At 40.3% G+C, this 14,554-nt stretch overlaps 1 protein-coding gene across 2 annotated transcripts in view; it reads right to left on the reverse strand.

The window, feature by feature from the left end:
• Positions 1-583: 583 nt before the first annotated feature.
• WNT5B (Wnt family member 5B) overlaps positions 584-14,554 on the reverse strand; it is a 190,564-nt gene continuing 176,593 nt past the window's right edge. For both annotated transcript variants that reach the window (XM_063447675.1, XM_063447676.1), the window contains exons 4-5: positions 13,607-13,899; positions 584-4,667 (exon numbers count right to left, since the gene is read on the reverse strand). In XM_063447675.1, coding sequence (XP_063303745.1) covers positions 4,209-4,667; positions 13,607-13,899 — 752 coding nt within the window. In that variant the 3' untranslated portion in view covers positions 584-4,208. The remainder of the gene's footprint in view (positions 4,668-13,606; positions 13,900-14,554) is intronic.

The following is a 14,554-nucleotide window of genomic DNA, read 5'->3' on the forward strand; positions in this document are numbered from 1 at the left end:
AAGCGCCTCTAGCGGCTGTCAGTGAGACAGCCACTAGAGGACATAGGGGGAAGGCTTAACCCATTCATAAACATAGCAGTTTCTCTGAAACTGCTATGTTTATGAAAAAATGGGTTAACCCTAGAAGGACCTGGCACCCAGACCACCTCATTAAGCTGAAGTGGTCTGGGTGCCTAGAGTGGTCCTTTAAAGCTGAATGATTGATGATGTTATCTTTCCTGAATTGGAACATTGATACTGTTTGTTTGCTAATTGGTAACTTGTTTCCTGGTGTCTCCCTAATGCAAACTTCTCTTCTTAGATACACACAATGTATGACCCTTGGTTATAACCATTGGTTATAAAAATGGAATTGCTCATCTGGGGTGTTCAGGTGTGTCGCCCCAACACCCATATTGTTGCTGACTCAATTTACAATGAATACAAATTTAAAAAAAAAAATCTCTTTTGATATTTCACCACAAGCTTTTTTGTTTTTGAATAAAAGTCACAATACACAGTAGTAAACAACACATTTGTGTTTTGTTTTTTTGTTTAATTTTTCAGATACATTATTATCAAACATACAAAGCAGAAAGCTTATCTATACAAAAATGTAACATTTTCCTCCAAAGCCCCTGATTATTATTTTTAAGGGGGCACAAAGGAACATGTTACAGTATTTACACATTCATCACTGGATTGCCACTTAGAAAGGGACGAGATTCTGTTTTGTTAACCAAACGGTAACATAAAAAAATGGAAGAACTAAAAAACATTAACAATAAATAGCAAACACAAATATTAACAAAAGAATAGTAACGGTGTGGTGGGTTTTAGTACCTGCAGTGCCAAGGTAGAATATGAAACTTAATTCCGCAGCCATCATGCAATACGGCACAGCGGCTCATCCAGAGTTATTCACTATAGTGAATTCAAAGTTAATTTCACAAGCCAAATTGGACAATTTCCTTACAACTAGCTTGACTAAAATGTGAACTTCACTTTGAATTCCCGAAAATACATACATTAATGAATAACCCTGTTTATTTTTGTATTCATATATTTGCTAGCAATACAACTTTTTCTTTAAAGTTGGAGATTGTACTTTATATCTCGACATTGTCAACATTGGGGTACAAACTACAGCAATATCAACAAGTATGTTGAAGTATGTTGAAGCATGTACCCCCTTGCTTGCATTCTGGGTTGAGCCATGTTAATTGTGGGAAACGAATTGCTGCGATATTTCAAATTAAATTAAAATATAAGCTGGCAAATTTGGTATCAAAATGTATAGGTTACATTTTATAAGTTACCTGGAGTGGATGTCATCTGTTTATTTGGTGAATGGCGTGTCCTCTTTAGAGGACTAGAAAACATGCTCTATTTAGCCCAATGCTAAGCAATGTATCACTTTAGATGATGTTTTAGGAAAACCCCATTTTGACTAAATCCTGTACAAGTGATTAGATAGCAGAGAAAGAAAGGCGTAGGGTCCATGTTTGAAGCTTTCTGGAATCCAAAGTCATAGTACCATGCACAGTGTAGTAGAAATAAGTTAAATATTGCATAGAAAGTTGTTTCCAGTAAAATACATTTCAAGATCTCATCTTCTATAAACAACTCCCTAGCAAGCGTTTATGGGAGTTGTGTTTCGTAGCCATAACTTTGTGTACCCAACCTAAAAAGGAAAACTCCAAATACCATAGCCACTACAGCAGTAGCTTTCATTAGCTCTCCTGAGCTAAGCCCTGCAATGCAGGCCTAACTCCTTGGCTGAGCGCATCAGCTGATTAATCACTCTCAGCTAGCCTGGCACAGTAAAGTTCAGCTCAGACAGAGAACTTCCAGTTTAAAATGGTTTAGTTACCCACAATTTGGGGGGGGCGCCAGGGCAGTCTTAGCTCTATAAGCACTACAACGTGCTGTAGTAGTTATGGTGCACAGAATGTTCCCTTAATGGAACTAGAAGCAAAAATGTCCTATATGTTGTGTTAGCAGAACCAAGAAATGCATTCACTATTCAACTTGGTTATTTTTGCTTAGATTGCGCAATTTAGTTAATAAGACAGTATTTAATGAATAGATCATTAAGGAAATTATTTTTTCATCTGTTGGTACCAGCAGCTTAATTCCAAATGTATGCAATAGCGTATTTGGCATGTGACACCACAGGAATGTTGAAAACAGCTGAAGGAAACACAGAGTAAGCCATGTTTATGCAATCTTCACCTATGCATTTGCTTTGGATTCTGCTAGCACAACACATAGTCTGCTTTCTCTGTTGTATGCACCTGTCCCAAACATTGGCTAGGTGACAATTCCAATAACATCACAGCTGCTGTCACCATCACACATACCTCGTATTATGCACTCTCACTTGTGATTCCTGCTCTCCACTAGGGGGAGTAAGTACTTCACTGGTAAGCATATGAAATAAACATTTGTAAATATATGCCATAATGTAAATTGCTTTTTTTTATAGAAATATAATCAGATTTCTGTACTGTAGACAAATGCAAATTTAATTTTGTATCCCTCTAGAAAAAAATAGTTTTATAATCTGCCACTGCTCTATTTGTGGGAAATTCAAAGTTAGAAAAATAAAGCATAAGATCGGGCGGTCTAATGTTTCAATGGAAAGATGTTAATTTTATATTTTCACATAATTTAGTCAGCATCATGTAGCCCCTAAATGTCAGTAAATGTTTTTGCCACTTTAATTAGTTCATAGTCTAATAAAATATGGGGCCCTATATTTGTTAAATTTGGCAGTCAAGCAAAAAATGTATCAGTGGATAAGTAAGCAAATCACAATGTGTTTTACTGGCCAGGGTTCTGAATTCAGAGCAATGTTTCAAGCATAGATACTGCTCTTGTTCTAGCCCCAATACATCCGGACGTTTCTAGTACGGTGAATAAACCGTCAGTCGTAGGAAAAGAGGGTCAGTGCGCATGTTTGCAGTACAACAGTCGATGAGTCACAGATCGCAAAATACTTTTGTATATAGTTTATCACGATAGCTGACTTAATGTAGATAATAAGTATATAGTGCAGTAACCTCTTCATTATGTGTTTGGAGTATGTAAAAAAAAATCACTGCTTTATAGATCCTTTATGGGGAAAAAATACAATAAAACATTCTGTTATCTAACACAGCACTACAACGTAATTATTTCAAAAGAGTCCAATGTGATTATCTTAGGAGAAAAATATTTGGTATAATTTACTGCAGCATTTTTGTACTTAAATGGTCAAATATTGATTGGAAGCTCTTCTTTATGTTCCTCAAGAATGTTTTACTGGATATTCTTCAGGTTTGTCCCTATTACCTTGGTTATATTTATATCAGGGCTGCTTTTTTTCTTGAGTCATTCAAGAGTATCATCACCTATTCAAAGGTCACACAATATAAGAGAGTACCCGAACAGTGTTGTCTCCAGTGTAGGAGAATCACAGAACCTTGATGCCACCAAACAAAGCATTGGCTTAGTGTTGTTTATGTTCAGTTGATTTTGGAGGTTGCGTACTATACCAGTAGATTAACATCATGTTTGATTGAGAAAGTCAGGAAGGATCCTTGGTACAGCAATACAATCAGATGGTCTGCCAGTCCACAGAATAGATCTAGTCCAACAACCCACTCAATCCGTTTGGCTAAACTCAGCTGCTCAAATTTCAATGTCCGTTAGGCCTCTTTCCTCATTCCCGATTCTGTTATCGTACCCAAGACACTGAGGTGTTTGCATGAGGCAAAAAAAAAAACAGCAAAGTGATCGACAAAGGTAGGTCAAACATGAAGGCTTGCTGGTCTACCAGAGACACTTTGCCCCCTGTCAGGTAAGCACGACTGCTCATAGATCTGCCATTCCGATAAACAAAGGATCAAACACCCTCCAGGCCTTTCATCTGCAGACAAGTTGTCTAAACAGTATTTCATATAAGAAACTGCTCAGGCCACCATATCCTTTAACTACTAATAATCAGTGCCTTATCCTAGAGTCCCTTTCCTTTATACACATATAAATATATATATCTACATATATATATATTTAATTTTATATCCTATACATATATATTTTGCCTCCCTCACTCTCCGTGCTGGAGTAAGATACCTGTGTTGGCTGGGGGGGAATGGAGATAATTTGGGTGCACGGTGGAGAAAGGGTAGTGGGAGGGCAGCAGAGGGATGCATTCATAGAAGGTGCTTAGGGTTGGTGCCACGTTATTTGCACACATACTGGTCCACAATTTCTGTACATTTCTTGCATTTTACGAAGCAGCACCAGTGGAATTTGCAGTGACACCTTTCCACTTGAACAGTTTTAAACTGATCATAGCCACGCCCGCAGCACATGAGCTCGCACCCGTCCATGCCTTCTGATGTTTTGTTGCAGAGTCGGCCTTGGGTACCAAGGGACCCTGTAGTTTCGTTGCGTAGACAGTAATCTGGGCTGGTATCTAGATACACCAGATCGTCTGCAGTGGGTGGGTTGAAGCGTTGATTCGTTTGCTCCAGTTTGCTGCGTCGGTTTAGTCGCATTGCAGCTGCGCTGTCATACTTCTCCTTAAGGTATTCACCCACCTTGCGGAAATCGGCAAGCTGTAACCAGCAGGTCTTCAAACTGCAGGATCCCGACACCCCATGGCATTTACAGGCCACATCAGCCAGTTTATACACAGCCTGTGAGAGAACAGAAAGAAAAAGGATTTTAACAAATGACGCATTAATATCCTGTCTAACTACACTGATCATCAATATCACAGCTCATTAACATCATCAGTATGCTAATTATCTGCAATCATTTATTTCAAGCACATCAGTGCTGTCATTTGCATTCTGTGCCTTGCATTGCTAAATATTTAACTATGTATAGGATGCTGATGTTTGCTTACACTGCAGGTTGAATGTATTGTGTCACTAAGCAGCTATCCAGTTTGTGTAACTTAAGCTAAGGCCTGTCTATATGCAACCCTCCAGCAGCTGTGGGACTCCCTGGGCAATTCGCCTGCCAGTTGTATTCCAGAACTTTGTACACTGATAAACAAAAGTAGCCAACAAAATCAATTTTTGCCAATAGGGAACCAAGTACCACCAACTCAGACAAAATCTCGCTCATAGCTCTCGTTGCATCAGTTGAAATAAATTCTATACAAGGGATGCTGTACAAGTTATATTGCAACAACAGCTGGTGGACATAGTTGGGTACCTCTTCTCTAATGTAGTTTGTATCCATGTGGGTCAGAAACCCAACTCTCAGTTACAGAACCCTCTAAAATTAAACTCATTATTTTATCACTATGTTTATAATGAAGGCTCTCTACCTCTCACATCTTCAAATGGTCCTTAAAACATGTCTTCAAAGGGACACTATAGGCTTTAAAACAGCCATGTCAAGCTCGCGGCCCATGTGCCGCATGCAGCCGACAACTAATATTTATGCGTGCCGCGGTGAGGGAGCGCTGAGTGTAAGCTCTATCTGCTCAGCTCCCTGCAGTGTTGCTGGGAGCCAGAATATGAGGTCACTCAGGCTCCCGGCATCACTGCGGCGTAAGAGGGAGCTGAGCAGGGAGAGCTTACACTCCGCGCTCCCTCTCTGCCTGTCCGCCCTCATGCCTGCCTGCCTGCCCAGCAGCCCCACTAGACCACAGGTAATAAACCAACCAAGTCTGTGTGTATGGCTGTATGTGTGTGTGTATGGCTGTCTGTGTGTATAAGTGTATGGCTGAGTATGTGTATGGCTGTGTGTGTGTGTGTGTGTGTGTGTGTGTGTGTGTGTATGGCTGTCTGTGTGTATAGGTGTATGGCTGTCTAGCTGTCTGTGTGTATAGGTGTATGGCTGTGTATGTGTCTGGCTGGCTGTGTGTATAAGTTTATGACTGTGTGTATGGCTGCGTATGTGTATGGCTGTGTGTATAGGTGTCTGGCTGTCTGTGTGTATAGGTGTCTGGCTGTCTGTGTGTATGGCTGTCTGTGTGTATAGGTGTATGGCTGTCTGATATACATACTGATAGATATAAACATACACACACAGACATACATACTGACATATATACATACATACATACATACATACATACTGACATATATACATACATACATACATACATACATACATACATACATAATGGCATACATACATACAGACATACACACACACACACAGATAGAAATATACATACATACTGACATACATACACACATACATACTGATAGGTATATACCTTTTCGTTGCAGGAGGGTGGCTGTGGATGATGGGAGCGGATGCCTCTCCTCGCTTGCCTCTCCGCCTGCGCGGAGTAAGCTGGGAGGAAGTGACCGGCCGTCATTTCCTCCCAGCAGCACTTGCGGTGCAGCTGCAATTTTTTTAAAGGGGCCCGGTCGTGCAATTACGCGGCCGCAGCGCTGACCGTGCCCCTGAAGATACAGGGCCCATCGGGTGGCCCTAAATGCTTGGGCCACCTGATGGGCCCTGGTGCAGATGCACCTGCAGCAGTTTCGCCGCTCCACGTGGGGCCCGAGCGGCCGCCCCCCACAGGCCCGCTGGGCCCGTGACAACCGTTATGGTTGTCACCCCCTGATGGCGGCCCTGGGGGCATGATCTTCACACCAAAACTGCTTCATTAAGCTAAAGTTGTTTAGGTGACTATAGTGTCCCTTTAAAGATATTTGCTAACCATTTCACTAATCATAATTCAGCCACTTTTATGTTATGTGTTACATATACTGTATACACCAATCCCCATTTATTTAATAGCAAATTATAGCAATGGCTCTAAAATCGACACCGTCAGTCTTGTCTGTGAGTGAAGCTAAGTTTGTCATTCTACCAATTACTCAATATATTCACCGCTGCCGAATTTATTGGAGAAATATTAATAAAAATATATAGTTACTACTTGGATTGTCTACTCGAATTATGTAAAATATGCTTTAATTGTGGATCAGTAATGTTTCTGTGACATTCAATAAAAGAAAAAGTGATAAAAAAGACAAGAAAAATAATAATAAAGAAAAACCAAATACGGCAAAATCAAGACAAAACAATTCAAGGACCATATAATGAGGCACAAACTCTATTAAAGCAGGCATAGTGTCTAGGAGTCAAAGTGCAGCACCTTCATGAATGGATGCCGATATGTCTTTTATGTTTAAAATTGAATCTACACTCACTTACACGAAAGACAGTGTTCGGATGTATGAAAAGGAGGTCAAGGAACTCTGTTTTTGTTTCTTACTACTTTAAAATTCTTCTTAGAAAATAAAGTATCTTGTCTGTTACCATGCTAATAGCCCTATTCTTCTGTGTAGGAACTCTTCAATTAGCTGGCACAGTGGGGGGCTTTAGAGATAATGAAATTATAGGGGGATGGTCTATCCAGAGGTCAGCAGAAGTGTAAGGGAGCTCTTCCCCCAGCACAAGGGAAAAGGCCTTCACTTCCCAATTTTATATATTAATAACCATGGTTGGACGTATCCCTTCCTTAACTGTTGAATCAATAAAATATGTCTCATTTCTTAGTAATTTTGATAACAGAAAAATATAGTTATACTATTGCAAGTAAAGCCAGTGGCCCATGTGTATGAATGCAACACTAGAGTAGGGGTCCCCAATGCTACCTTCGGCTGTACAAAATAATACTCCCATGCACTGCGTTCAGGGCCGAATGCTAAGCAGAGGAGGGAGAAAAAATAGAAGCAATTCTGGTCTAAACGAGACTATTGGGATTGAACCGGACAATTCTGGTGTAAACATGAACTGAGACATTCTGGAGTCAACCGGGTTATTCTGTCCTAAAGGGTGCAGCACTAGTGCCAACAATAGGACTGACCCTTTACTGCTAATTTCCCCAGTATCCTGTAAATAACCTCTAATCATTCACATATGGAATGCAAGCTCTGAGAGCAAGTATAGGGCTGTAAAGGTATTTCTGTTACATGTGGTGTCTGCATGAGGGCTGCTGAGTATGTTAGGGTAATACAGGGAACCAGATGAAGGGTGGGGGGGTTGAAGGTCAAATTTTTAAATAATAGAGGTAGGTAGCGATCCAGGTAAGACAGGATATACACTGAAGGTACGTGTGTGTGTGTGTGTGTGGATGGGGGGGGGGGGGTTAAAAGACATGGGTGATGAAGGCAGCTGAAAAGAGAGGAAGTGTCAGAACAACAGCAAAAACATAAACAATGAAATGTGGGTCATAAACAGTGTGTTGAGTGTGGGAAAATGGACAAAGCAAGTAAAAATAAACAGCCCAACAACTTCTAACCAAACTGCATGGGAAGTTAACGTTTGTGCTATGAGAGGTGTGATAAAGGTTTATTGCCCATTTATTGCACTGAGAGAGTGGGGGATGCTGCAGGCTATTCTGCCCATAGGTGAGATTGAGTTTTATTGGCTGTCTTTTACTTTATGGCTGTGGTGGGGGTGGGGGTGGGGGCGGAGGCATGTGGCATCACAAGGGGCTTGTGTAACCTCAACGGACTTTATTCTCTTGGGTTATCAGTACCTTAAAGTAGACTGTATAACTAAAGACACACTCTGGAATAACAGTTTGCAACCTTCCCAGAAAACATCTGTCCCGTTGTATCATCAAACAAAAAAAAAGCAAAAATGTAATGTTAATGTGTGTCATTGTATTGATTCATTTTAAATTATACCAGAATATGGTTTCCAGGATATACTTAGAAGCAAGAGGAATTTCAAAATATGCTTCCTGGAACACATTTTGGGATTTATTTAATGAGCAGGAAAATGCAGAGAACTGACAAAAGAATTGCAAAGCTTAGACAAAAAAAATAAACAGAGTAAAAAAGAGATTAAATTTGCAATTCCTTTGTCAATTCTCCAAAATTTTCAGTTTAGTGAATAAAGCCATTAATAAGTAGAATTATATATAACAAACAAACATGTGCATAGTTTAACATATAGTACACACGGCATGGTTGTTTCTTTTTAATAATAATAACCTCCCCCCTCCTTGGCCACAGGGAGGGGGGAATAAAACATTACAATTAATGGAGGGGGAAAAAAATACTTTAGGCTTTTCCCCCACATTATGCAGACCCATATATTTACACACACTATTCACTAACATTTACACACACTATTAACTAACATTTACACACATTTTACACTAACATTCATGCACACTTCACTAACATTTACACACACTATACAGTAACATTTATGCACACTATTCACTAACATTTACACACACTATACAGTAACATTTATGCACACTATTCACTAACATTTACACACACACTATACACTAACATTTACACAAACTATACACTAACATTTACACACACACTATTCACTAACATATACACACACTATTCACTAACATTTACACACACTACATCCTTACACAAACACACACTCTGCAGTCACTACACACACTACATCCTTACACAAACACACACTCTGCAGTCACTACACAAACACACACACACTCTGCAGTCACTACACAAACATACACTCTGCAGTCACTACACACACTACATCCTTACACAAACACACACTCTGCAGTCACTACACACACTACATCCTTACACATACACACACTCTGCAGTCACTACACACACTACATCCTTACACAAACACACACTGCATTTACTACACACACTACTTCCTCACAAAAACACACACTCTGAAGTCACTACACACACTACATCCACTACACAAACACAGTCTGCAGTCACTATAAACACATTAAATACTTACACAAACACACACTGTGTAGTCACTATACACACACACTACACCCACACACTGTATTCACTAAACACTACATCCACTACACACACTACATCCACTACACAAACACACACTCTGCATTCACTATCGCATTTAATACACACAAACACTACATCCACTACACTCTGCATTCACTATAAACACACACTCTGCATCTATTATACACCTCATACATTACACAATTTTACAATCTGCATCCACTATACACACTGCATCCGTTCAACACACACCACATCCACTTTACACACAAACTCTGCATCCACTACACACATTCTACATCCACTATACACACACCAGAATCAGTACAGACAATGCATCCCTGTGGGCGGACTCGGGGGGGGGGGGGGGCAGCACTTTGGGCGGACTCGGGTGCAGGCACCGGGGGGCCCAGACCTCTTGCTGTGTCAGGGGCCCCAAAATTTCTGATGGCAGCCCTGGTGACAGCATAACATAGTCGATTTTTAGTGGACTGGGGAAAAAGTTTTTAATGGTTTTGTTAAAGTGCAACTCTACTGTAATCACTGTATGACTACACCAATTGTAATTCAGCTCCTAGATTTACCTAACTGACATCACAGATCTGAACTCAGGGGTGGCCAAAGTGACTTTTCAGAACAGACAATAAATTAAAGTGATATTCAGGAGGGTGCGTCAGAGCGAAAAAGAATTGTAAAGCTCTTATTGTGAAAAGATAATTTTAAAAAATGAACAAACATAATGATAATTTTATGGAAATCGTAATTGATGAAAAATGAAATTACATTTTTGATTAAGGGAATTTTTACTGTTCTTCCTCAACCTTATCCTGCATATATTGCATGCTATATATCCCCAGTTAAACCAATAACTCAACTTAATAATAAATAGAAAAACGACAGATCTGCTTTTTATACAGGTGACAAAGTATGTTTTGTGAAATCCAACTTGTGATCACATCCAATTAAAAAATATGCATCTGTTTATAGGAACCTTACATAAGTAAATATATCATTTAAATACATTAAGAGGTTTATTCGCTAAACCAGGAATTGGAGACAGGCAGTGCTATATGGAGTATAACGGGGGGTTAGAAGCAAGGACAGCTGAGATTAAGTGTGTGGGGCAAGATCTTGGAAAAATAACACATAGTGTAGGGAAAGGGCAAAAAAAAAAAACAGATGGTGGCAAATGGAGGGGCAGAGATGGGGATACAATACAAAATAAATAATAACACTGGGGTTAAATTGAAGGCAGCCATGCAGCCTGGGGCCAAAAGGTGAGGGAATAGCAGTTTTTGTTTTAAAGTGGGACATAAAAACCACATGGAGATTTAGAAAGTGTCTAGGACAGGAATTAACAGGTAAATGAAGAAAAATCACCACGAGGAGAAAAGATAGTGAATATTTAATGGTGATAATAAAATAGAAATGACAATGTACCAGCCATGGTACTGACAAATGTAGTTTAAATGAATAGGAAGAAAATATCCGAATTTATGGCATAGTAAAATCTTAATAAAAATATGGTTCTCCCCCTAACTTATCAATCAGTTTTCTGCATTCAGGGCTATGCTAGCAGCACATTATGTATGCTGAGAACTGAGAGACAAGAGAGTGGCACGTGAATCCCCCTCCGGGCAGTTTTCCTACCCTCTTTTATAGCAAGAACAAGCCATGATTTCTCTGGAGAGTGTAGGCATTGATGTGTTTATATAGATAAACAAAGGGATACAGCTGTACAACAAGATGTAGACTGTGAGATCGCCTTATAGGTGCTACCCCCAATAGCACTGGGGAGTTGGGGGGGGGAGGGCTTAAAAAAAATGTAATGAAGTCAGTCTGTGTGCCAATTGGGAGGAGCTCTCTGGTTTTATGCAGCTTTGCTAATCAGGGCCAATCTTGTATGGGGGAGAGACGTAGAGGTAAAATGTGGGAGTGTGTTACATAATTGTTACACCCTAAAATAGGTCATGTCGGCAGTGATAGCAGTGCTGGAGAGGATTTAAAGAAACATTCCCAAGCACCATAACCACTACAGCTGCTGTTCTTAGCCAATAAGATAAGCCCTGCATTTTAGGGCTTGATTAAGGAATTTCCGGCTGTCTAACGATCATAATGGAGGTGGGGATGGTGCCCGGCCGATTCCAGACTGTTAAACTGTTCAAAAACAGTTTGGCTTCTTACAATGGGGGAGCGACAGGGCACTCTTGTTACTATAACCACTACAGCATACTGTAGTAGCTATTGTATTTGGAGTGTTCCTTTAAGTATTGAATTAAGATCTGTTAAAGAAATAAAATATTATGTTTATTTGTATTGCTTAGCTAGATGTTATCACCTAAGAGAAACTGATATGAGTTCCCTTTAAAGTCTGGGTGGAGAGTCTACAGTTCAAAGTAAAGCCTGGGGGGACATTTGACAAAAGCCTAGAAGGAATGGTGAAGGCAGAAACAAAGCCCAGAGGAAGTATTAAGCACATAAAAAGCCGGAGAGCATGCTATCGAACAAAAAGAAGGTGAAAGAGGGACAATCTGCAGTTCCCAGCCTGGGCTAAACTGCGTGACCATACATAGTCTAGGGAGAAATCCATCAGAAATTGCTAGTAAAAAAACCAGTATGTCTGACACAAAACAAAACAATGGAGGACACCTCTACTGTGTGATACAATATTTTCAGACGCTTTCAGAAGTTCATCATCAAGTCTAGATTGATTCAAAATGTATAAATAGATGTAATGCATATGATGGGTCTTATGGGTCTTTTTCAGCAAACCCTACACTCTGGCATTGCTCTGGAACTAGATTACATGTCTCACACAAGCGATTATTTATTTCTGGGGGAATTACAAGGAATCAGTAATTAATGTCAGAATTGAACCAAAACATTCTATCAGCATGGCATTATTTATTTCGTACACAGCTCCCTTGTCCTGGGCACTTTGCAGAGATGGGTGGTTTTACAATAGAATAAATCTAATTATCTCAAATGAACTGCTGCTGCGATAGCATTGGGTGAATGCTGCAGCTATTATTACAGGATGGCAAGTGACTGGCAGGTGAAAATCATCTCCTACATTGACAAAGAATAAAAAAAAAAAAAAAAAACAAAAAAACATTGTTTATGTGGAATTTAAAATACTTAAAGGACCACTATTGTGCCCGGAAAAAAAACTCATTTTAAGTCCCCACCACCCTCAGGGTCCCACTCCCGCTGGGCTGAAGGGGTTAAAACCCCTTCAGCCACTTGCCTTTCTCCAGCACCGGGCTCCCTCAGCACTGGGGAACTCTCCTCCTCCTGCTGACGTCCGATCCAAATGCGCATGCACGGCAAGAGCCGCGTGCGCATTCAAACCACCCATAGAAAAGCATTACTCAATGCTTTCCTATGGACATCAGCGTCTTCTCACTGAGATTTTCACAGTGAGAAGCACGGAAGCGCCTCTAGCGGCTGTCAATGAGACAGCCACTAGAGGCTGGATTAACCCTATTATAAACATAGCAGTTTCTCTGAAACTGCTATGTTTACATCTGCAGGGTTAACAATTGAGATGAAGTGGTCTGGGTGCCTATAGTGGTCCTTTAAGAAGTAAATACGAAGCTGGAAGTGGCTGCAATACGTGTGTGCGAAAATGGAGACGAAGAAAATGTTGCATAGTGGATTAAGGGAAACTTACAGATTTCCCGGTTTTCAGTCAAGTTCTCAACCATTTCTCTTGGAAGCTAGGCTACCAACAGGGTTACTCACTCACAGGGTTATTCGCACATTTGGTAATGTTGGAATTGACCGTGGGACTTCCAATTTTAAGTCAAAGTAGTATTTAAGTAGGGTGATGCTCTCCACCAGTTGAATATCATGGTTACTAAATGAATGTGATATTTTCTTACCCTGCGCCCCGCTTCATTGTTCTGGAGGTTCATTAATGATCGAGCCTGGTCCTCCGAACCCTTTTGGTAGTTTTTCTCCCTCTCCCGGGCATCCACAAACTCCTTGGCAAATCTGTAGCCATATTCCACGTTATCGCCACAGCCTCCCCAAAGCCAGTCACGGGGTAGATCTTTAGGTCGAGGGGTCCGACTACAACCGCATGTAGAAAGCTCTCCCTCACGGCAGGCGCGGCTGATAGCATTGACAACCCCAGCCGCACTAATGGAGTATGTGAACGCTGCCTCTCTGCTTCCTGTGTGGTAGAATGAGAAGGAAGAGAGGCTGTTAACATAGTATAAAATGGGGGAATGTTTCAAGTTCAGCTACTTTGGTCTAAAATCTGAATGCTTGACAAATCACATTTTAATGAATAACCTTGAATAAACGTATCTTTCCTTCTTATGCATTTCTTGGACTCCCAAACTCCACAGGAAATATTAGCCTTACTGTGATATACTATGTTTGTACCATACATTTGTAAAATTATTTAGTTTTTAAATTAAAGAGAAGTGTTACTTGCCGGGATTTATTTACATATCCCTACATTTACCAAGAATATATTTTGAGTAATACACTCACACCTCTTTATCCTGCAATTGGGTGCCTCCATCTTCGTTCCTTGTCAATCATTGTTATAAGCCCTGTCTTTTGCACTTCAGGATAGAGAGAGCACACAGAGAAAAGGAGAAATGAAACAATGTTTATATTTCTCCTCCTCCGTTGCAATATTTGCCTCGGCTTTGCCTGGTCTGAACGGGATTATGATATAATTTGCTAAATCTTTAAAATAGATTTAAAACAAAATGAAGTAATGGGTGATTTTCAGTTTTTTATTTAAAGGGACTCTCCAGTGCCAGGAAAACAATCCGTTTTCCTGGCACTGCAGGTCCCCTGATCCTCCCACCTCC

This window comes from Pelobates fuscus, chromosome 3, assembly GCF_036172605.1.
Source record: "Pelobates fuscus isolate aPelFus1 chromosome 3, aPelFus1.pri, whole genome shotgun sequence".
Lineage (NCBI taxonomy): Eukaryota > Metazoa > Chordata > Amphibia > Anura > Pelobatidae > Pelobates > Pelobates fuscus.